General features: G+C 44.6%; 1 protein-coding gene across 5 annotated transcripts in view; it reads left to right on the top strand.

Moving 5' to 3' along the window:
- Positions 1-73: 73 nt before the first annotated feature.
- The window catches only part of THOC5 (THO complex subunit 5), a 28,403-nt gene continuing 5,705 nt past the window's right edge, over positions 74-22,771 (top strand). For 2 of the 5 annotated variants that reach the window (XM_036908845.2, XM_057492286.1), the window contains exons 1-18: positions 74-188; positions 1,806-1,936; positions 3,789-3,932; positions 4,381-4,494; positions 4,631-4,728; positions 6,559-6,705; positions 8,088-8,202; positions 11,087-11,219; positions 11,938-11,970; positions 13,184-13,261; positions 13,940-13,980; positions 14,225-14,324; positions 16,192-16,300; positions 19,498-19,599; positions 20,184-20,280; positions 20,866-20,980; positions 22,198-22,301; positions 22,446-22,533. In XM_036908845.2, the coding sequence (XP_036764740.1) occupies positions 1,841-1,936; positions 3,789-3,932; positions 4,381-4,494; positions 4,631-4,728; positions 6,559-6,705; positions 8,088-8,202; positions 11,087-11,219; positions 11,938-11,970; positions 13,184-13,261; positions 13,940-13,980; positions 14,225-14,324; positions 16,192-16,300; positions 19,498-19,599; positions 20,184-20,280; positions 20,866-20,980; positions 22,198-22,301; positions 22,446-22,533 (1,714 nt within the window). In that variant the 5' untranslated portion in view covers positions 74-188; positions 1,806-1,840. Of the gene's footprint in view, positions 231-1,805; positions 1,937-3,788; positions 3,933-4,380; positions 4,495-4,630; positions 4,729-6,558; positions 6,706-8,087; positions 8,203-11,086; positions 11,220-11,937; positions 11,971-13,183; positions 13,262-13,939; positions 13,981-14,224; positions 14,325-16,191; positions 16,301-19,497; positions 19,600-20,183; positions 20,281-20,865; positions 20,981-22,197; positions 22,302-22,387; positions 22,534-22,771 lie in introns of those variants that run through there. The other 3 variants (XM_036908848.2, XM_036908846.2, XM_036908847.2) reach the window with 3 other exon arrangements.

Here is a 22,771-nt window from a genome sequence, read left to right on the forward strand (position 1 = left end):
GAACTTCCTCCCACGCAGCCCAGCCACTCCCCGCTGCGCGCCGGCAGCGGCCAGGGACTTCGCTTCCGGTCTTTGCACCTCCCTTCCGGTCGGCCCCGCTTCCTTCCGGTTCTCTAAGGTGGGCGGGCTTCAGTCTCCTCGCCGCCGGAAGTGTATCTCTCGCCGGGGCCTGTTCGGAGTGCTGCGCGGTGAGACGGGGACCGGGACGGGGGCAGCGCGCCAGGGCTGAGGTGCGGACCGCCTGGAGGGTGTAGCCAGGCTGGAGTCCGACCGGCGTTCCACTTGCTCGCTCGCTGGGTTCTCCGCCCGGTTGCACCGCGCTCTCAGTTTCCTCCTGTGGAAAATGGGTGCCGCATTGTCAGAGCCCACGTTGTAGCCTCTAGATGACGATTTGCGGTGATAACAGTTCACATTATTGTGCACTTCCGTGCCCCAGGCACTCTTTACTGCATTGCTAGAATTAGAATTTCCCATACTTAAGCCTTCGGGGTCCCGCCTTTGTGGGTTTTGCCAAATCACTTTACCATGTACGTCTGTTTACTAAAGGTTCTTTCCAGGCGAGACCCTTTTACTACCATAAGTGAAAACTATTTTCACTTGTCATGCAGAAGGTAATGATGAAAATGAATATACTTAATATGAAAACAGCATTGTTAATTCTGGGTAAATTTTATTGTCAAGGCTCTGAGACAGTCCTTTCATTAGCAAAGGAACGTTGGCGTTCATAGATGTTAAAGACAAACTAGGAAAATGAGAGGTTCTCCTTAAAGCAGTCAAAAGTTTCTAAAAAAGAATGGGAGAGGGATTAACTTTCTCTGTCGGGGTTTGACATTACTTCAGGTCACCCGTGTAAAGCCCCATTCCGGAACATCTGCATCTCCTTCCCCACTGGAGTGCTTCCTGCGTTAATGTCCACAATAGGCACTGAGGGAGGGGTTGTTACTCTCATTTGATCTGTGAGGAAACAGACCGAGGGAAAAAGTGAAGTGACTTGTCCCAGGACCCATAGCCATAAAATAGTAGAGTGGAGACTCCAACTGAGGGCTTCTCTAATTCTACTAAGAAGGTGAGCCGTTGGCTCCCCTCAGTAAGTGTTGGTGACAAGTTCGTTGGGGTAAGGGGGGATAGTGCTTCCCACCTCGGGTCTGTGATGACAACCAGGAGAGGCAGCAGAGGGAGGATGCTTTGTGACCTTAGGGCCCCATGAAATAAAGCTTCCATTCTTTTAAATTTTAAGGTCAACCAGAGGTTGATGGCATTGCCAGATGAGATGGTGGCAAAACTAGGAGGTACAATAATGTAGTTGTCAGGAGCATTGAGTGGCATTAAACGGATCCAAGCTTTAGCATTCTAATTATGTGACTGGGGGCAAGTCATTCGCCTATCTGAGCCTCAGTGTTTTCATCTGTAAAATGATCCTCACTCTTATCCGAAAAGTTTGTTATAAGAATCAATGAGAACATACCCATAAAGTGCTTAAATCAAGGTTCAGCACATAGGGATCAGTCAGTATCGGGAATGTGCTTTGTATGCCAGGATAAGGAGTTTGGTTTGTGGGGGTGGTGGTGGTACCTTTAAAGGAGGTGGAGGTGGAGAAGATGAGTTCATCTGGACAGGGTGAGGATGAGTCCCCTTTTTACAGAGGATTAAACTGAAATTTTGGATTTTTGGAGGGTTGAGTGATTTTTCATGAATTATCAAGGGGGAAAGTGACCAGAACTGCTCTTGAGACTTGAGTATTCTGACTCCAGGAAAATCTCTAATTCCAACTAAGGGAAATCTCAAAAGCTTTCTCCTCATAATAGGTCTCTGCTGTTTCCTCTGACCTCACCAACCAACCATGTCTTCAGAATCGAGCAAAAAACGAAAGCCCAAAGTGATACGGAGTGATGGAGCTCCAGCTGAAGGGAAGCGTAATCGTTCTGACACTGAGCAGGTGAGATCAGCCAGGGTTGTCTTGCTGCTGAGAAATTCCAGCTTGTGGCCAAGCACCTGGCTGTGGGTTTGCGGCAGCTGAGAGTCGTAGGGTAACCTCCCCAGAGGCCTCTGCTTGACAAGGTGCCTGGAATTCTCTTGGCTATACAAAATCTGAGGATCCACATCAGTTTTTTTTTTTTTTAGGAGAGCAAGGTACAGGCTTTTATTCAGAAATAAAGTGAGAGAATAGAGCTCCTGGCTCACGCCAGGAGGGGACAAGAGAGCCCGTGATGGTGCGTTGTCTAGGGGTTTTATAGGCAATTGAGAATTTTTTGAGAACAAAAAAAAAGGCTTAGGGGTGTGGACTTGTACCACCTGCCCTGCCCTCAAGGTGGGCTGGGTTATTATCTGTCTGCTAGGGCTCTTTACAGTGAAGTCATGGGTTATGCTGAGAGAGATACCCTTGCAGAACACTCAAACATTCCAGGTAAAGTTGCTTCTGGCCTTTTGACCTTTAACTGATCTCACTGAAGATGTCTATATTCTTAGTCTGGTATCTTTCCCTAGAGAATTAGTGGGATCCACATCAGTTTTAGCTGCAGTATCCCAAGAACCAGGAAGCCTGGACAGAGAATGTGTTCTGGTATGGTGTGCGTGTCCAGTCCATCTGTAGCATGCCACTGCAACTTTGGAGATATGGCATTCCTGTACCAGACAGTTCCAGAACACGGGCCAGCAGAACCTCTTCTGTGGCCTGAAAGCTTACATGGTCAGCAGGTCATTCTCCTTTTTGTTTTCTCTGTCCTTGAATCTGTCAAACCTATTTATGACTAAGTTGTTTTGATTGGTTGGTTTTTTGTTTATTTTTCAGCTAGAATAGAGAAATAAACCATCTTAAATCTAAATAGAAATGATGCATTTCAGATTATAGGAGATTAAGATTAATGAAGAGCCTTATCTTTTGGGGAGCGCCGACTCTTTTTTAATTAAGGTGTAATTGACATACACCATTGTATTTTAGGTGCACAACATAAGATTCAGTATTTGTGTACAGTGCAAAATGATGACCACCATAAATCTAGTTAACATCACTATCATAGTTACACATTTTTTGTGTGTGATAACTTTTAAGATCTACTCTTTTAGCAACTTTTAACTATGGAATACTGTATTGTTCACTGTAGCTGACTCCTCCTTAAAGAGATCAGCCAGGGCCGTCTTGCTGCTGAGAAATTCCAGCTTGTGGCCAAGCACCTGGCTGTGGGTTTGCAGCAGCTGAGGGTCATAGGGTAACCTCCCTAGAGGCCTCTGCTTGACGAGGTGCCTGGACTTCTCTTGGCTATACAAAACCTGAGTATCCCAAAACTGGAAGACAAATTATATTTTAGTCTCTGCTGAAGCTTGAGTTGACCATCTGAACACCCACAGTAGGAATTTGGTTAAAGGAATTATGGTTTATTTATATAATGACTTATCATGCAGTCATTTTCATAAAGATCTATATTTATTGGGGTGAGAAATTGTACTAAATAGCATGGACAATATAATCCCATTTTGTTTAAAAATAACAGTTGTATGTATCCATGGTATTAACAGTGGAGTTGTTTCAGGCTGGGAAGTAATAGTACAGGCAATTTATCATTCTGATAGCACCTTCCTATGTTCTGAATATTTGACCTAAGCACGCATTACTTTATAGAGGAAAAGAGGAATTTTTTTCCGTTTTGAAAAGAAGAAAAACATTTGATTTGAGGACTAGATCCTTTAGAGACCTGATTTGGGGTGTCGTCGTTACTGATGTCAGCCAGTTGTCCCTGGTTCTGACAGGGAACTTTTACTCCCTACCTAAAGCCTATATCTTTGCTCCACAGGAAGGTAAATACTACAGCGAGGAAGCTGAAGTGGACCGGCGGGACCCTGGCAAAGACTATGAGCTGTACAAGTACACATGCCAGGAGTTGCAGAGGCTCATGGCCGAGATCCAGGATGTGAAGAGCAGGGGAGGCAAGGATGTGGTAAGGAGTAGGACTGGGTAGAAATGAACCTCGTGGGTCTGCACAAATGGACCTGTTCCGCATCTACGAGAGCCCTTTGTAATCTTGTCTTCTGTTCTAGCTATGATCAGGTGGATGGAGCCTGAGGGCTCCAGAGACATGCCTATTGATTTTTTGGAATATCTCATCACCACCCAATCATCAATTACAGTAATAAAAGTTCAGCATAATTTTTCCCACAATTGTAATTTGATAATTCATCCAACTAATAATTTATTAAGTGCTAGGCATTTTGCTCAAGCATTTCCCTTACACGGTCTTTCTTCCATTTCCCTGTGATGCCTCTCATAGTTCTGAGCTCCTAGTGTCTGTTTTTGACCCTGGATGAGGAATGGCCGACAGTAAGGGGTTGAAGGAAGCTGAGCCAGCATCTGTTGTCAAGGTGCTCACCAGTTTTCTTTGCCTGCAGGCAGTTGAGATTGAAGAACGCAAGATCCAGAGCTGTGTGCATTTCATGACTCTAAAGAAGCTTAACCGGTTAGCCCACATCAGGCTGAAGAAAGGGAGAGACCAGACCCACGAGGTGAGAGCTGAGAGGTGTAGCCCTCCTCTCCTCTCATCCCTGTCTTGATCCCTGTTACCTCCTCTGAGCGTGCTGCCACTCTGCTCTGCCCCACCCCAACCTGCCTCACTCACCTCTGACCTTGTCCTCCTTTCAGGCCAAGCTGAAAGTAGACGCCTATCACCTCCAGCTCCAGAATCTGTTGTACGAGGTGATGCACTTACAGAAGGAGATCACCAAATGTCTGGAGTTTAAGTGAGTTTTGGAGGACAGGGTTTTGGCAAGATGGTCTGTTGGTAACTGCTTTTTCCTATATGGCTCAGTGTGAGCTAGTCTATTTAAAAATAAGTCAAATGAGCTTAGAGACTGCAGGATCTGGGAGAAGGGTGAATAGATCACTTTGAGTGGAAGAGTTGGAAACAGTATTTTCAGGCTGCACAAAGAACTTGAAAGCCTATCTGACTCTCTTGAGTTTTGAACTCTGTACCTGGTCAGAAGCAGTTGTCTCTCCCCAGCAGGGGCCTGTACATTACCAGTTTGATTCGTGGGCATCTTGTGTAGGAGCAGTGCACTAGCAATGCACTTCAGTCACATGCCTTAACCTTTTGGCTCAGTTTTCCTCCCTAAGGTTTCAGCAACTGTTTTTGCATCACTTTTATTTGTTAGAAACTGAACTTGTTGCTGCTTAGCTGTCTTCAGCTTTTTGTCAGTATCCTTCTTAGAAGTAATTCCTCTTGGCAATCCAAGCTGAGAGATAGGAAGGAAGGAATAGACAGGAAGAGAAGGGAACAGTTTTTTGCTTAGTCAGACCTATTTGTGCAAACTGAAAGGAAGCGGATTTTATTTATAATAAACTTAGGATGAGGGGGGCACATTAGACATAGGATTTGATGTATTTTTAATAATTATGCTGATATTTGGGAGGCATCTTTATATGCTCCACAAATTCATCACATAATACTTAAATGCTAATAAAGGTGAAATTTACATTAGGACTGTACCTGAATTAATAGTATTGTTCCATTGTCAGTTTCCTGATTTTGACAAGGTACTATGCTTAGATAAGATTGTATCATTGGGGGAACCCAGGGGAAGGGTGCATGGAGGAAATAAACTCTCATTATTTTTGAAACTTCTGATGAGTCTTAAACTGTTTAAAAATGAAAAGATACAACAACAAAATAAAAGAATGTGGTGCATCCACCTGTAACCATCGCTCAGGTGAAAGCTGACAGATTCACAAACAGTGGAATTCGGGCTTATTGGAGAGGCAGGTGGCCACAGTGGGCCCGGGAGTCAGACAGCCTGGGTTCAGATCCCACCTCTGTTCAATCCCATTCATTAGCTGTGTGAGCTAGGGCAAGCTGCTTAACTATGGAAGCCTTCATCTCATTTGAAAAATGGAGATAAAAAATCCCTATATCATAGTTACTGTAAGAATTAAGTGAGGTGAGGATGGCATAGAGTGGGTGCTTAATACATAGTAGCATCTGTTATTATTAGCATCATCTATCCACAACCTGTAACTGCTGTGTTGATATAGGAAGAGTATTGGATTTCCTTTCTGTGATACATGTGTCACTATACATGCAGCAATTAATGCCTCTAGATCTTCACATCTGGCTATGCCATGCTGGATCTTCCCCATCCCATGCTTATGCAGTTAGTGTTTTGAACTTAAGTGCAGACCCTTATGTTTATTTCTGTTAAATTATATTTCTTGGTGTCAACCTGACAGTCAAGGCTTAGGCTGTTGGCTTTCTTATTTGTCTCTTTAGGCTCCTAGTTCTTTGATTTGGCTTAGAGACATCTGTAAACTTGATAAGTATCCCTTCCAGGTCTTTGGCTAATTCATGGATAAAAAGGTTAGAAAGCATGGATAAGGAGCCTATGGCATGTCACCAACTACTTGTCTTCAAACTGAAACATCTGCTAATGAGCATTTGCTGAGCAGACTGGATTCCAGCTTCCTGAGGAGTTGTAGACCATGGCTAGCTGGGCATACACCAGCAAAACTGTGGGCCTGCCTAAGCCACAATTTGGGTTCCTGAGAATGACAGCTTGACATCTAATTTTTGCCTATAGGTCAAAGCATGAAGAAATTGATCTGGTCAGTTTAGAGGAATTTTATAGGGAGGCTCCTCCAGATATCAGCAAGGCTGAAATCACCATGGGGGACCCTCACCAGCAAACTCTTGCACGTCTGGACTGGGAGCTGGAGCAGCGGAAAAGGTAATGTTTCCTCCTTTGACCTGTGTGGATATGGACCGTTAACCATGGGAAACTGCTTTGTCATAACCTACAATCAGACAACAAAGCACTTGAAACCAACATAGCAGTTTCTGAGACCAAATCCCATTCTGTGATTAATTCACATCTGACAGTTCTACCTTGGCCAGCCTCATTATGGGTGGGGTTAGAGTTGTTAAAGGCTGTTAACAGAAAATCAGAGTAACTTTTCCTTTAAAAAATGTTAATACCTAAGACCTAAAAAACACTTTTTGTACCATAAAATCTAATTATGTTTTTTACCTTTTCTCCTTGCCCATAAGAATATCCCTGTGGTATTTTAAAGCTTTGCAAACATTTTAGAAGGTTGTACAACATTTGCCTTTATAAACAAATAGTTCACATAATCATCACCCTACTGGACTGGACCTCTAAGTTGGTTCCATTTTTTGCTATTATAAATAATGCTTCAAGGAATACTTTTACATATAAAACTGTCCTGTTCTATTAAAGAGCTTTTGTTAACTGCAGATAGAATGTTTTTAGTTTGTAGCTTAATCTAAGTGTTTCTAAGAATATAGTGTATTTTTTTCATACTGGACTTTTCATGGCTGCATCCATTCCATTATGACCTTTCATATTTGTACAAGAATTCTCGGGCTTTTGGTTGGCATATTTGCTGTTTTTTGCTGGAGAAGCAGCCGTTTCTAATTCCTTTTTTCTGTTACAGAATGCATTCTGTGCTTTCGGTTCAGTTATGAATTTAGTAAGCACTGAGTCTGGTTATTGGGAAATTAGTGTCTGTTGTTCATCAGCGGGGCTGGCCTGTTACTCCCCTATCCAGCACACCACTTGCCCTGGGCACAGGCTAAGCCCTGAGTGTTGCTTTCCTATGGCACTGATCTGGAATCCATCCCCAACTTGCTCTACTCAGGCCAGTCTGAGGGCCTCTTTTGGGTCCATTGGCTGCTAGGTCCACATGTTTGTGAAAGTTTGGGGTCTAGCCTCTAGAGGCAAGCAGTGAAGCGGGAGATAACACAGGGGCATTCTCTAATGGTTACGGGCAGAGCCCCTGGAGCCAGACAGGCATGAATTCAAAGTCCAGCTCTGTGCTTGCCCATAGCTGGCTGGCCTTGGGCAAGTTACTACCTCCCTGAGCCTTCATTTCTTTCTTTAGGGATAAAAAAGATCCCTATTTTCCAAGGTTTTTATAAGGATAAATGCAATAATACTTAAAAGAGTTCTCCAAAGTGCCTGGCACATAGTAAGTGCTAGGTAAACATGAGCTATTCATGACTGCTGTCATTAGGTGAATTCTGACAATGAAAAGGTGTGTCAGGATAGCCCTGGGGAGCATTGAGTGCCAGTTCTCTGTCCTCCAACAGGCTGGCAGAGAAGTACCAAGAATGCCTGTCCAGCAAGGAGAAGATCCTCAAGGAGATTGAGGTGAAGAAGGAGTATCTGAGCAGCCTCCAGCCTCGTCTCAACAGCATCATGCAGGTGAGGGTCTCCTCCGACACACCTCCTCGTCGGCCTTTTGCTTTGCCTTCACTGTACAGGGAGACCTTGCTGATGTGAGGTTTCCAGCCGTCTCCCTCCGGGTTTTGCTAGGTGTGTTACCCTAATTGAGATTAGAACACAGTGCAAGGACGGCCTGTCTTCAGTCCCACCCAGTGGCTTCGATAAGGTTGTGTTCGGGTGGAAGAGATGCTGGCCAGGTGGGCTCAGAAACATATACACACATTTACCTGAGATGTTTTCTTTTCACCCAGAGCCACCTCCAGGTGAAACACTTGTGAACCTACGTTTAATTTACCCCCTGCCTGATCTCACCAGCCCTTCAGTGGTGAGCGTCCTGCTGTGGATATTAGATAGATCCCCCTGACTGCACCTCAGGGGCAGATGCGCAGCAGGTCTGCTCACTCTGAAAAGACATTTACTCCTATGTGAAAGCTATTAAGTACCTTAGGAGAAAAAGTCCCCACTTTACCCGCAAAATGTAATGTCTTTTGTATAGGTGACCTGATTTTTGTTTGCTTTGTGAAGCCAGATTTGAAGCAGGGTAAATGGTTAATATGGAGGAACTTGGAAAAGAACACTAGAGAAATTATAAATTCACTTTTTAAGGATTTGGCAACCCTTCAGCTTTGGCATAGAATTAGAATTGTTAACAGAAATACTCAGTAGCACTTCATAATAGGACAGAAAAGAAACAAAGTTTGGGTTCTGCTTAATTTTTCCTGTTAACTGGAAATTCTTTAAATGTCCATAAACAGGGTACAGGTTAAGTAAATTCTTATATGGCACAGTCTTACAGCTGTAATGGAAATACGGAACATCATATCACTGATAGAATGACTGGACAGAAAAATCTGTCATATCATTAAAACAAAACAGTGCAAGTTGTAGAACATAAAGTGTGACCTCGTTTGTATATCTTCGTTTACAAAGTATCTGTATGTATATATACCTGTGTAAGTCCAGCATGTGCTTAGGAAAGTCTGCTAACAGCTTTGGGGGTGGGAACTGGGAGTTTTTGCTTTATAAACTTCAATGCAACCTTTTAAAACAATGTCCATATCTTACTTTTATAAAGGTAATTTTACATATAAAAAAGCATACAACTCGTAAGTGTTGAGCTCAGTGAATATTCACTAAGTGAACACATCAGTGTAACCAGCACCCAAATCAAGAAAAAGAACGTTACCTATTTTCCAGAAGCTACTTTATTCCCTCATCCCAGTCACTATCTCTTCCCACCCACTACTAACCATTATCTTGACTTCTAACCTCATAGGTTAGTTTGGTCTGTTTTTTAATTTACACAAATGGAATCATAGAATATATACTCTTGTGTCTGGCTTCTTTGGCTTAACAGTATGTTTGTGAGATTCATCTGTGCTGTTGCAAGTATCAGGAGTTTTTGTTTTCATTGAGCTTAATATTTGATGGTGAATGTTTCCAGTTTGGGTCTATTATGAATAGTGCTGCTATGAACATTCTTAAAAGTGTGCACATGCATACATATTTCTGTTGAATATATTACCCAGGAATGAAATACCTGGGTCATAGAGTAAGCTATGCATATATTTAGCTTTAGTAGACACCAAAATGTTTTTAAAGCAATTGTACTGATTTACAGAAGTCCTCCCTAGCACTGTATGAAAATTCTGATTGTTGCATATCCTCATCAACACTTGATATTGTCAGTCATCTTAATGTGGAGGGCACTGCTTACGGTTTCAATTTCCCTTTCTGTGGGGACCAGTGGTGTTGAACGCAGCACTTTTTGTATGTGTATTGTCTTTTGGATTACCTCTGTGAAGGGCCTAGCCAAGTCTTCTGCCCATTTTTCTGTTGGGTTGCTTAGTGTTCTTTATATTTTCTGGAGATGAGTCTTTTGCAGATGTCTTTCCCATTCTGTGACTTCCCTTTTCACTCTTGTAATGGTATCTTTTAATGAGCAGATGTTCTTAATTTTAATATGGTCTAATTATCAATATTTTCCATTATGGTTAGTGCTTTGATGTCCTGTTTCAGAAATCTTTCTCTGTCCCAAGCTTATGAGGTACTCTTTTGTTTTCTTACAGAAGCTGTATTACTTACCTTGCACATTTAGATCTGTAGTCTTCCTGGAAGTAAATTTTGTGTATAGTGAGGTAAAGGTCATATTCATTTTCTTTTTTCCATGCAGGTATTCAGCCGGCTCCTTTATGGAAGACCATTCTTTTCCCACTGGTTCTCCAGCCACTTTGTTATAAATCCAATGCCTGTGTGTGTGTAGGTTTGCATCATCTATTTGTTTATCCACGCACTGGTATCGCAGTGTCTTACTCACCATAGCTTTATCAGAAATCTCAGTGCTCGGTGATGTAAGTCCTCCCACTTAATTTTTCAGGGTTGCCTTGATTATTCTTGGCCCTTTGCATTTACCTGTAAATTTTATAATCAACTAGTGTATTTTAACTTGCTGGGATTTAGACTGGGATTGCACTGAATCTGTAGATTACCTTGAAGAAAATTGACATCTGGATAATACTGAGTCCTCAGGCTATTAATACAGCGTATACCTCCACTCATTTAGATCTTTCATTCTCAGGTCTGTAGAATCTTACACACCTTTCATTTATTTATTCTTAGGTTATTTGGTTTTCTTGATACTGTTGGAAATGGTATCTTTTCTCAAGTTCATTTTCTTGCTGTTTATTGCTTGCATAAATAAATATAATTCATTTTTTATATTGACCTTTTATCCACCTATTAATTCTGTTAGGTTATCATATATCACTTTCATAAATAAAAAAACCATATATAGTAACTAAGTAGCCACATGTTCATATTTCTTGAACAGGAAATACAAGAGTCTTTCTTTTGTTGTGTGCAGGCTTCCCTCCCAGTGCAAGAGTATCTGTTCATGCCGTTCGACCAGGCTCACAAGCAGTATGAGACAGCCAGACACCTGCCACCTCCCCTCTATGTCCTCTTTGTCCAGGCCACTGCATATGGGCAGGCCTGTGGTGAGTACTGGGACTGGATAAGGAAGAGGGGCTGTGGGAGCAGCAGCCATGGCCGACTGAGTCGTTTGGACGCGCTGCCTGCTGAGCAAAGCTCCCTGGCCCTGCTCAGAAGCTCTCAGGTGACAGATGCTGCCTTCCCTGTGCACCGCCCAGCATGGCTATTTTGACCAGCTGTCAGAAGGCTGGCTGGACTAACCTGATGGGCATTTCAGAATGGATGGCTTTGATGAGCCTGGCTGGTTGGCAGTTGGGTGCAGTGCCCAGGCAGCCTGTCTGGGCTCCCAGCTACTCACCCCATTAAGGCACGCTTGGCAAGTGGATTGGCACCTCTTGCTCCGCTTCAGAGAGAGGGCTTGGTGAACACAGGTCCCAGCCAGCTCTCCCAGGCTTTCACCATGCCCCAAACAGGCTGCATGTCATTACAGTGAATAAGCAGGTGAGGGGATGTATCCTCATTAAGCTTAAGGGCAGCCCTTTACGCCTCTAGGGTTTTGAGAAGTTTCTGGAGCCCCTACCTCTTGTCTACTGCAGCTTTTACCCAGCTCCTAAACTTTTCTTCCCTGCCCCCCTTACTTCCCACCCCATCAGACACATTTTGCACCAGTGCATGCTTCTCCTCCCAGCCGTGGGCACCGACACATTACCGTCTCTTCTTGTGTCTCCCTGGTCCTTCTGGTCCTCTCCCTCCCCCTTGTCGCCCTCCTTTTTCCACCATCAGCTCATATGAAATCCTCCCAGCCCCCTAGACAGGGTGAGTAATTTTCTTTTCTTTTGTGTTTTAAAACCCAACCTGTTTCCATTCCCATTTTACTGTAGAATTTCACAATTAAACTACTCAAAGAATTTGTCAGTGGTTGAGGGGCAGCCGTCTTGTTTGGAGTGTGGTGTGATAGTTCCTACAGGGCTGTCAGTGACAGTAGTGGCCTGGGGGAAGTTTGCTATTCCTTCATAGTGCACTCAGGCATACTGTTTCAGGCTCCTGCAACTATCTGTAATCTGTTTACCTTTTTGAATGGAGCAGGAGGCGTGGTGGCCTGTCTGACCTCCTGGCATTAGACCCACAGAATTCCACAAAGGTGGGCCCAGGCATTACTCAGAGGTATCAGACCTGGTGCATGGAACAGGCCAGTTAGCTTCATGCTTGAGACACCAAGCTCGAGTTGAATAGACCTACTCTTGTCCTAGATTATCTACTTTCTGGCTATTGTATCTAACTTCTCTGAGCCTTAATTTTCTCATCTGTAAATGGCCATAATAATAGTATTGCTCATGTGGAGTTGTGAAGATTAAAAAAATTTTAAGGCTAATTTTATAATTAAAATTATAGGCATCAGCTCATTCAGTCATTGCCACCCAGCTGGGCAGCTAAAACTTGCCAAGTCTCTATTTCATAGATGTGGAAACTGGAGCTCAGATCAGTGACATGATTTTCCAGGCCACGTGTTTTGGGAATTGGTGGGGCAGGATCCCAGTCTCTACCCACTGTCCTGCCTCCCAGTTAAATGGGGCAGTGCCAGTCAGGTGCTTGGTGGGGTGCAGAATAGAGAATAAGCACTTAGGAGAGAGCCGTTGTGTCTGGGATGTGGATGGTGGACAGAGCATCTGGATGAGAACCTTTAAGAGAGTTGGCAGAAGACTACCGTGTGGCTTTAGGCCCTGGGTCAGGGTTTCTGTGCCTTGATGTAAGCCTGAGAAGAGAAGCATTCACCACAGCTTCAGGGGATGCTTGCCCAAGAATCTGCATTTTGGGTTCTTTGTTCTCAATAAATGATGAAAGAAAGACTTAAGTTTCCTACCTGCTTTCTCTTCATCTGGAGAGAGGGCTTTTGCCCTCCCGACCCAGATGGTAAGGGGCTGTGACACAGGTGGGAGAGGTGCAGCCCCAGGTGCAATGTCCACTGGCCTGCTGTGTAGCTTAGCTCCTTCCCTCAGTGCTGTCACATGAAGCTTTTTCTTGCTCCCAGATAAGATGTTGTCTGTGGCGATTGAAGGCAGTGTGGACGAAGCCAAGGCTCTATTTAAGCCTCCCGAGGACTCCCAAGGTAAGATTCTGGTCGGTATCCTCCCCTAATCCTTCCATAGCTGGTTCCAGAGACACCATGTCACTATCCAAGGGCAGTGCTATTCCTTTTGAAGTTGTGTTAGTTCTGTGTAGAAGGGAACTTGGCTTTAATGTCTTAGTGCTCAGGGGTAGACAGGGAAAAGCAGTGTCTTTGAATTTCAGCCCTGCCACTTACTGGCTCACTGAACTTTGGGGAGCTCTGGAGCATTTCTGAGCCTCAAGTTCCCTCACCAGTTAGAGCAGGATAGTAATACCTCATGTAGAATTATTAAGTGGATTAAATGAAGTCATGCATGCACATCTCTTAGCATCATTCTCACCACATAGCAACTCCTCATTGTATGAGCAGCTGTTGTTATTTGTGATATGGTTATTGTTACCAGCACCACAGTCATTGGAGAGGTTTGTGGTCCATAGGATGATGTTAAAAAGCTCTTTCAAAAATGGGTAGTGGGGTTATAGGTCATTCCTCTCTTCTTTTTTCTTGCATCACCATGTTTTCTATACTGAATAAGAAACATTAAATAAATTTATTATTTATTCTAAAGAATCCATTTACAAATGACAGTCTGGGCCCCTTTACACTCTGTGGTTTGAGATGCTGTAGAGAACCCTGGGAGCCCCCTCACCTCCAGGTGCCCTCTCTTTGTGGCTGCAGATGACGAGAGCGACTCGGATGCTGAGGAGGAGCAGACCACGGTGAGAGCTGGTTCCTCTTGTGGGCATGTGAAGCACCTGCACTGGGGCCTGCTAGCTGGCAGGTGCCATCCTCCCTAGAAACAGAAGGAGAAGGTTTGAAAGAAAGGCCGCTGGGAGTCTGACAGCCAGATAGTCAAAACAGCAGGTCCCAGGCAGCAATGCTGAGGCCCTGGCTGTAGGAACAAGGAACGGGGAGATCCATGTGACCAGTGTTCATCTCCTGTATATTCTTTCCTTTGTCTAGAAACGTCGGCGACCCACACTGGGAGTTCAGTTGGATGACAAGCGCAAGGAGATGCTGAAGAGGCATCCGCTGTCCGTCATGCTGGACGTGAAGTGCAAAGGTCTGGCTCCCCTTTCTCTGGAGGAATCCCATAGCACCTAAGAGTTTGGCCACTTGCAGGTACACAGAATTTAGCAAGCCAGAGACCTGTGCCCAAGAAGAGATTCTGGTGTCATGTTTCTCTGTTTTCCCTCATTATTTTGCATGGAGTTTGATTTTTTTTCCCTAAGTCATAGTAACAAAACTAGACACATAAGAGATGCTTAATAAAACTAGAAATAGGTATTTCTGAATTTGACAAGTCACATACACAGAACAAGTTGCAAAGTATGCCTGTTTTAAGTAATAAGACCAACCTCCTTAATTTAATAAATGTAAGTAAAACTTTGTATTCCACAGAGAGCATATATTCTGAGCACATAATAAAGCATTCCAGCAGAATAAAAGTTAACAGTCAAATGTAAGTTTCCCTCTCACCCTAGACTTCCAGACTCTGGTCCTTGGTCTTACCTCCAGGGACAACCATTGTGACAGGCTTCTTATGAATTTTCTAGAAATAGTCTATGCATTTGGAGGCTTTTATGCAATTGTATATTCACCCCCTCCCCCTTTTATTTTTTACACAAATGGAAACATACTCCACACCCTGGTCCTCTCTTTGCCTATTTAAAAGAAGCGTTTAATTTTAAGACCATTTTAGACTTGGGAGAGTTGCCCTGGTAAGGCAGAGAGTTCACGTGTGCTTTTCACCCAGCTTCCCTTAATGGCGACATCTACACTACACTACCGTCCTCGGCACCAGTGTTAATGTTGTTGGTACAATATTGTAAAGTAGGCTACAGAATTTATTCACATTTCCTTGTTTTTTCCACTACTGTCCTTCTTCTGTTCCAGGATCCAGTTCAGAATCTCACATTGCACTTAGTCATCATGCCCCTTAGTGTCCTCCAGGCATCCACAGTCCCTCAGTTTTTACTTGTCTTTGATGACCTTGACATTCTTGAAGACAAAGTTTGTTTATTATGTAGAAAAACACTCTCATTTGGGCTTGTCTGGTGTTCTCTCCTGAATGGACTGAGGTTATGGATTTGGGGGCGGAATACCACCAACATGATACTCATTTTTGAATATCAGGGTCACATGGTGTCATTTTGTATCTTTGTGTTGGTGATGTCAGTTAACCTGGATCCACTTGGTGATCACTTGATCACTCCCTATCCACACTCTTTTTTTTTATTTTTAATTTTTTTATTAAGGTAGTATTGATATACACTCTTATGAAGGTTTCACATGAAAAAACAATGTGGTGTCTCATAGAACACAAGAATGGACTAACAGTTGCCAAAGGGAAAGGGACTGGGGAGATGGGTGGGAAATGAGAGAGAAGGAGAGTAAGGGGCATTACAATTAGTACACATAATGTAGGTGGGGCATGGGGAATGCAGTATATCACAGAGAAGATAAGTAGTGACTCTATAGCATCTTATACTGATGGATAGTGACTGTAATGGGGTAAGTGGTAGGGACTTGATAATGGGGAATCTAGTAGCTACAATGTTGCTCATGTAATTGTATATTAATGATACCAAAAGAAAAAGAAAAACAATGTGGTTACTACATTCACCCATATTATTGAGTCCCCCCATACCCCACTGCAGTCACTGTCTATCAGCCACACTGTATTTTTGTTAGAAGCAGAATCTCTAGGTCCAGCCCACACTTAATGGGGAGAGAAATGAAGCTCCACCTCTTGGAGGGAGGAGTAACAAAGAATTTGTAAACATTCCCTTTTTACTCAACATTAAATTGTGATTGGGTTTTTGTTTTTGTAGTAAAAGATCTTAAAAACCTCATTGACTTTCCTTTCCATAATACTATTGACTCTGCTTTCCTGTTTAACTCTTAACTGGTCTGTTCTCTTCCTCCAGATGACAGTGTGCTTCACCTGACTTTCTACTACCTCATGAACCTCAACATCATGACGGTAAAAGCCAAAGTGACAACCACTGCAGAGCTGATCACCCCCATCAGTGCAGGGTACGGGGCAGGTGCTATGGAGAGTGGGGCGTGGGAGCCACGTGTGACAACCCCGGGGGTGGGGTGTGGGAGCCCGTGTGATGAGGACCTTGGTGCTGAGCTGCTCTTGGTTCCTCTCAGGTCTCACTCTGATGAGGTGCGTGGCTACATTGACTCTATTGTCATGTCCACATGGCCTAGAAGTCCTGGTACATCACTGATACTGAGAAAGTACCCACTGACTAATTGGTAAAGTGCTCTTACTACACAGCCAATGAGAAAAGTGACTACAGCATATTACAAATTGAGTAGGTAGGGCAGAGCACCAGCTTTTTACAACCACCGGGAAGAAGGCGAATATAAAAACAAGATTTGGCAGACATTATCAGGGTGACAAATTTAGGCTTCTTGCTTCCTTTTCTCTTTCTGTTTCAAGGTGCTGGATTTTTGCTTGATGCCTGTGCTTGAGAATGTTGTTTGACGACCCAGGGCCACCCTGGATGAAATTGACCCTGTTCCCACCTGAGCCCAGCAGAGGGAGCCTAGGGCTTGCTTCTTCAGAGCTCAGTCCATTGGGCAGCCCTGAGTCCCTGGAGGGCCCTGGTCATGGTGGAGCTCCTCGTCATGAGCATTCTGCCTTCTCATCTTTCAGATGCCTTATCTGCTAACAACAGGGCTGCAGGCTGGGCTCATTAGCTCTCTGTGTAACTCTGAGCTCTGCTCACAGAGCTCCAGTGAGGCCTGGGTCTCCCTCTTACAGCTGTGCATACACGCATAGCCAAGTTTCCTGGCCTCTGAGTCTGCTTCCTCACTCTGGTTGTTAATTGTGATACCCCCATCCAGGGTGCTTGTGACAAGTCAGGTCAAGTGCTTTGCATAGATGAAGCGCTTGGTAAATGACAGCTGTGATTATCATCAGCTCACTTTACACTTCAAGTAGCTCTGTGAGGTGAGGAAGCAGTACCACTATACCATGCTGTGTTACAGCCAGGTGAACCCTGGCCCCCAAGGAGGGAGGAGACGCCACCCTGAAACCAGGATTAGGTCTTCATAGGGCCTTCAGGTCTTGTCTAGCTCAACTCCTATTTTACAGATGGAGAAACTGAGGTCCAGGGGGCATATGACCACTGAGGAAGCCCTGGGCCTAGAGCTCCAGACTCCCAGCCCAGTGGTCTTTGCTCAGGTGTGAGCTGCTTTAGCCCCTGGAGATAACAGCCTGGTCTATGGTCTTAGTAATTTATCTATGAAAACAGAGATACTTTTGTTTTTGTTTCAGTATAATCACAGTATCACACTAAAACCTCAGTGTCATCCAGTATCCAGTCAGAATTCAGAATTCTCCTGATTTTCTCATAAGTGTTTTTGGTTGTTTTGTTTTGTTTTTACAGTTTGGGTTTTGAATCTGGATTTCTGTAGGTCTGTGTGTTGCAACTGGGTGAAGCTTTTCTCAAGGATCTTCTGATCTGAATGTCCTGCCTTCTCTTTATTTGTCGAGGAAAGTGAGTTGTTTGCTCTGTAGGTTTCCTCCAGTCTGGACTTCGATGATTGCATACCTATAGTGCCATTTAATGGGTTACTCCTTTCCGCTGTATTTCATGTAAGTTGTAGTTAGATTTAGAGGCTCGGTCAGATTCCATTTTGATCTTTGGGGTTGGGGCAGAGGTCCTGGACTGTGGCATAGCTGTTGAGGGCTGCCCTCAGGAGGCACAGGCCGGCTCTATTTTTGTGATGTTAGCAGCATTGACAGTTGTTGCCAATACCTGTCAATTCATTAGGGAATTTGTTTTTAATACAAACATTTTAATTAGAATTGTACCAGCCTTGCTGAATTTTCCTCAAATTATTTCCCAGAATGATCTCCATTAGTGCATTTTAATTCATTAATCAATTTTCATTAAGCCATTCAACTATTTTTAATCTTTTTCTATTTTTATTTTATAAGGTTTTTTTTAATCCCTTTTCCAGTAAAATTTTATAACAGAAACTTTATTAACTGAGTGGTTTTTTGTTTTGGTGTTGTATTTTTATTATTATATATATAGCCTCCCTTTTTATGTCCATCATTCTAACCAAATTCAGTTGTCCTGGGCCATGTATTACAGACATAAATCTTGTCAAGAAGATTTTATTCTTCCATCATGTTTTGTCAATTAGAAACCCTTATGTGCAGTTTCAGTTCTGTTTTATTTCGGTTAATTCATCCTATTAGTAATAGTCACTGACTATTAGCCAAGACTGACACTTACCTATTCATTTTCTAGCTAGTTCTCCATGTGAGGTGGTGAAGGAGGCTGAGACCCTTCAGGGCAGAGAGACCCCAGGAGAGGCAGAGAACAAAGAAGAGTCAGAAGCTGCCCCAGTGTTAAGTTCCCAAAGGCACGCCAGCCCTGGGAGCAGCAGGACCAGCCTGTTCTGCCTAAGGTGCTCCCGGTGCTATCCCTGGAACGACAGAGAACCCCTGCTGGTTGCGGGAAAGAACAGGCTTTGTTGTCCTTTGCGTGATCAGATTACTCCATTATTCTCCCCTCTGCCCATCTCTGCTCTGCCTGTTACATTTAATTACAGTCTGTGTGCTAACCCGGTCCAGGTGGATGGCAGTGGCATCGCTGTCTCTCTTTACTTACAGTGCTGGGTCACCTTGTCTCCAGTGCACGTGATCATGTCTTTCTTGGGAGAATATAAAGGGGACCTTTTGTGAGTAGCATGAAATTGGTGAAAAGTGAAGTAGATACAGCACCAAAGCTGTATGTACACTTGTTTTTTTCTGGGATAGAAAGGAATCTGTTCTGCCCTTAAGAAAACTATGATTATTTCTATATCCAGTGTCACAGGGCTTTGCTCCCCTGAGGTAAGGCCCTAGCCACCGTATAACTCTTGAAAAGATAATGTTTTTTTTTTAACTTGGTGGTGAAGAGTACTTCTGTCCTTGATCAGATGGCACACATCCTGGCTCCAGTGCTTAGTAGCCATGTGATCTTGTACAAACCGTATCTTTCAAAGCCCCGAGTTTCTTCTCTGTAAAATGGAAATACTAATGCTTCCTACCTCATAGGGTTGTGAGGCTCGGATGACCTCAAGCACATAAAAGATCTGGGCCACAGGAAGCGTTCAGTAAATGGTGGCATTGATCATCAGTGAGAGGTGGTATTGCCATGCCCAGATCTGCCTTGAGGCAAGGTGTTACATGGCAGTCTCACTGAAGTCTTCTTATTTTCCAGTGACTTGCTGTCCCCTGACTCAGTCCTGAGCTGTTTGTATCCTGGGGATCATGGAAAGAAAACTCCGAATCCAGCCAATCAGTATCAGTTTGATAAAGTCGGGTGAGTCAGCAACTTCCTCCTGTCCCAGCCTCTCTGCTTCTGAGTTTCTCTGGTGGCTGAAGCTCAGCGTTGGAGACCTGCAAGGCCAGGGGCCTCTCAGAGGGCAGGAGGGCCGAGGGGCAGGAGGGAGTGCCGTGTCGGGAGACAGGAACACACTCTTTCCTGCTTACGTGGCAAACGGAGGTCATGGACGAGGGAAAGGATGGCAGGATCAAATCTTGGTGACCATGCTAAAAACGTGATACAATAAAAATCATTTGGACATTTTAATTCTCTGAAAATTAAAAAATTTTTAAGTATTTTATAAATCAGTAGACCAGTTGGTGAAGGGAGTGAGTGCATTACCTTTTTATTGAGATTTGCTTATGAGTTGAAGGCTGTCAGGGAAAAAAGAGAAAAGTGAACCTGGAAAAGAAGAAATTCACAGTAAGGAACTGATGAAGTTAGGAGGCTTGCTGGCAGCCTGACTGTGAGTCTGACTGAGCCTGTGAGACCAGGCTGTTTGCAGGGCATGGGAGGGATGCTGTGTCTAGGGACCACTGAAGAAGGACTTAAAAACCATTTTATCCTGTTCTTTTCTGCAGCATCCTAACTTTGAGAGACTACGTACTTGACCTGGGTCACCCCTATTTGTGGGTTCAGAAGCTGGGTGGCCTCCACTTCCCCAAAGAGCAGCCCCAGGTATGTACAGTGATCCAGTCTCCTCGGCTAAGGAGTTCTACTTTGTCTTCTCCAAAGTTCTACTTTGTCTTCTCCCATACAGACTCCAGAAAAACTTGGCCTTTGGGGGTTTTAAACTAGCAGAATGCTTTCCCTCAGGGCTATAATCCCTCTCCCAACAGGACAACCACAAATGTTTAGGACCTTTTGCTTCTCTCAGAGCCTACTAGCCTTCTAGATCGAAGTAACGTATGTCTTTGCTCTGGGTGCAGCACAGCTCTAGGCTCTGCTGCCCCTCTGTCTTGTGTACAAAGATCAAAGATGCCAGAAATGAGGTGTGAACAGAATCTCAGGGGGTCTGACACCTTAGCAAAAGTCTTTTCTCAGGAGGTGGCCACAGCTTCTTGTGAACCCAGCAGCTTGTGTATTGTTCTGCTGGAACTCAGCGTCTGGCCTATCACAGCAGGTAAACCCTGCTGTTCCCATAAGGTGCCCACTTTTAGGGTGTTGGTGGCCCCGCTGCCACAGACAAGCAGTCCTAGGAGAGAGTCAGTGCCTGGAGGCGGGGCAGGGAGCACCAGGTGTGTCACTCGCTGTCATCTGCAGCACGTGGTGATTGCTGACCACTCGATGAGCGCCAGCCACATGGAGACCACCATGAAACTGCTGAAGACCAGAGTGCAGTCCCGCCTGGCCCTCCACAAACAGTTTGCATCTCTGGGTGAGCTGGTGTCAGGGCTCTGGCTTGAGAGCCACTTGTATAACACAAGGACTAAAATGGCTTAGCCCGTCGCTCGGATTTCTTGAATCCTGGTGACAAAAGTGGCTAGATTCCTGTCTCTTGCTGAGCAGTGGTGTTGGCAGGGCCACTGGCATCCAAGCAGGGACCTGAGCTGCCCTCGGGGCTGCCCCAGAGGAGGCCCAAAGCCTTCTGAGTGGCCCATTGAGCAGATCTATCAGGAGCAGCTCATCCTAGGTTAGAGTGCGTCAGACTCTCAGTGTGCATTCTACCACACATATTCGGAGAAGCCCAGTTCATACTCATGGAGCTTATATTCAGCTTACTTGAATACATCCATCCTGTCATCCCTCCTCTAAGACCTACTGAGCTAACATCCTCCAGGGTGAAACTGAGCCCATGCTTTTCATAAGCTCCCAGGTGATTCTTAGGAGCCTTTGACCAAAGTGGTGGCCATGTGGGAGCTTCTTTTCATTTATTCATTCAGTAAATCCTGGTCAAGGGCTTACTGTGTCCAAGGCACTTGCAGGGTAGTGAGGGTTAGGATCTTTCTGATCCAGAAGAATCACCAAAAGGCACTGACTTTTGGGACCCATCTGGAAACCCCACCCCTCTGGGCTAGACCTTGTGCTCCATGTGGACCCTGATCTCTCCAGGGCAGCACTGCTTGTTTGTTGAGGCTTGCTCCCCATTAACATTGCTGAATTTGTTTTGTCCTAAGGTTGGATGATTGTCATCCTAGACAGTGTTAACTGTTTTGGCACATTGGCTTATTGAAACGCTAGCAGGAATTTAGCCTAGAGCAGTTCTCCAGCTCTCCTCCCTTAGAGGAATTGACACGGAACACTTCAGTGTTCAGTTCAGTGTTTCCTCCGTCAGGGTCAGCTGTGAAAACACAGCACTAACAGCCATTTGATCTAATTAAGGTCAGTGCTGCAGAGGCACTGTCACTGGTATTAGCTGCCAGTGGGGGTTGTTTTGCTGGCCATCATTTGCACTAGGGATAAAGCACCCTAAATGCGGTGCTCTGTCTGGCCACAAGCACTTAGCACTGGGTGAAGGTCATGTTGACATGGGCATCTACTGAATGCTGGGTATACCTGGACAGCTGGCAGGGCTGAGCCCTCCAGAGGATGCTAGTTACCCAGCTGTGGCACCTGATTTCCACCTGTGACACAACCTGTCTTGCTTTCTTTTAGAACATGGCTTTGTGCCAGTTGCCAGCGATTGCCAGTACCTCTTCCCTGCAAAGGTTGTCTCTCGCCTGGTGAAGTGGGTGACAATTGCCCATGAGGATTATATGGTAGGTAGAGGAGTGAAAGGTCACTGTGCTGTCCTGGGGACTGCAGACCCATGGTCACCTCTCAGCTCCTGCCCCTCTGCCATAAGGGCCATGGATTTGACTAGAGGAGCCAGGAGTTCACTCCTTGTCCGTGATGACTTCTAGGAGCTGCATTTCACCAAAGACATTGTGGAGGCAGGACTGGCTGGGGACACCAACCTCTACTATATGGCACTCGTGGAAAGGGGCACAGGTAATTGCTCTGCTTATCACAGTGGTTCTAGGCTAGGGGAGCCACTAAGAATAAAACACTCCTGGGGGTTGCCTGAAGGAAGTACAAGATCCTGGAATCTTGCCTCAGGGACTTAGCAAGTGGTAATGATTGTGAGAGCCACTGTTCAGCGAGGGCTTGTTGCACAACATGGTCGCACATGTGCTTTATCTTGTTTAGTCCTCATGACAGTCCTGGAGGTGGTAATAGTCCCATTTTG

This window comes from Manis pentadactyla, chromosome 14, assembly GCF_030020395.1.
Source record: "Manis pentadactyla isolate mManPen7 chromosome 14, mManPen7.hap1, whole genome shotgun sequence".
NCBI lineage: Eukaryota > Metazoa > Chordata > Mammalia > Pholidota > Manidae > Manis > Manis pentadactyla.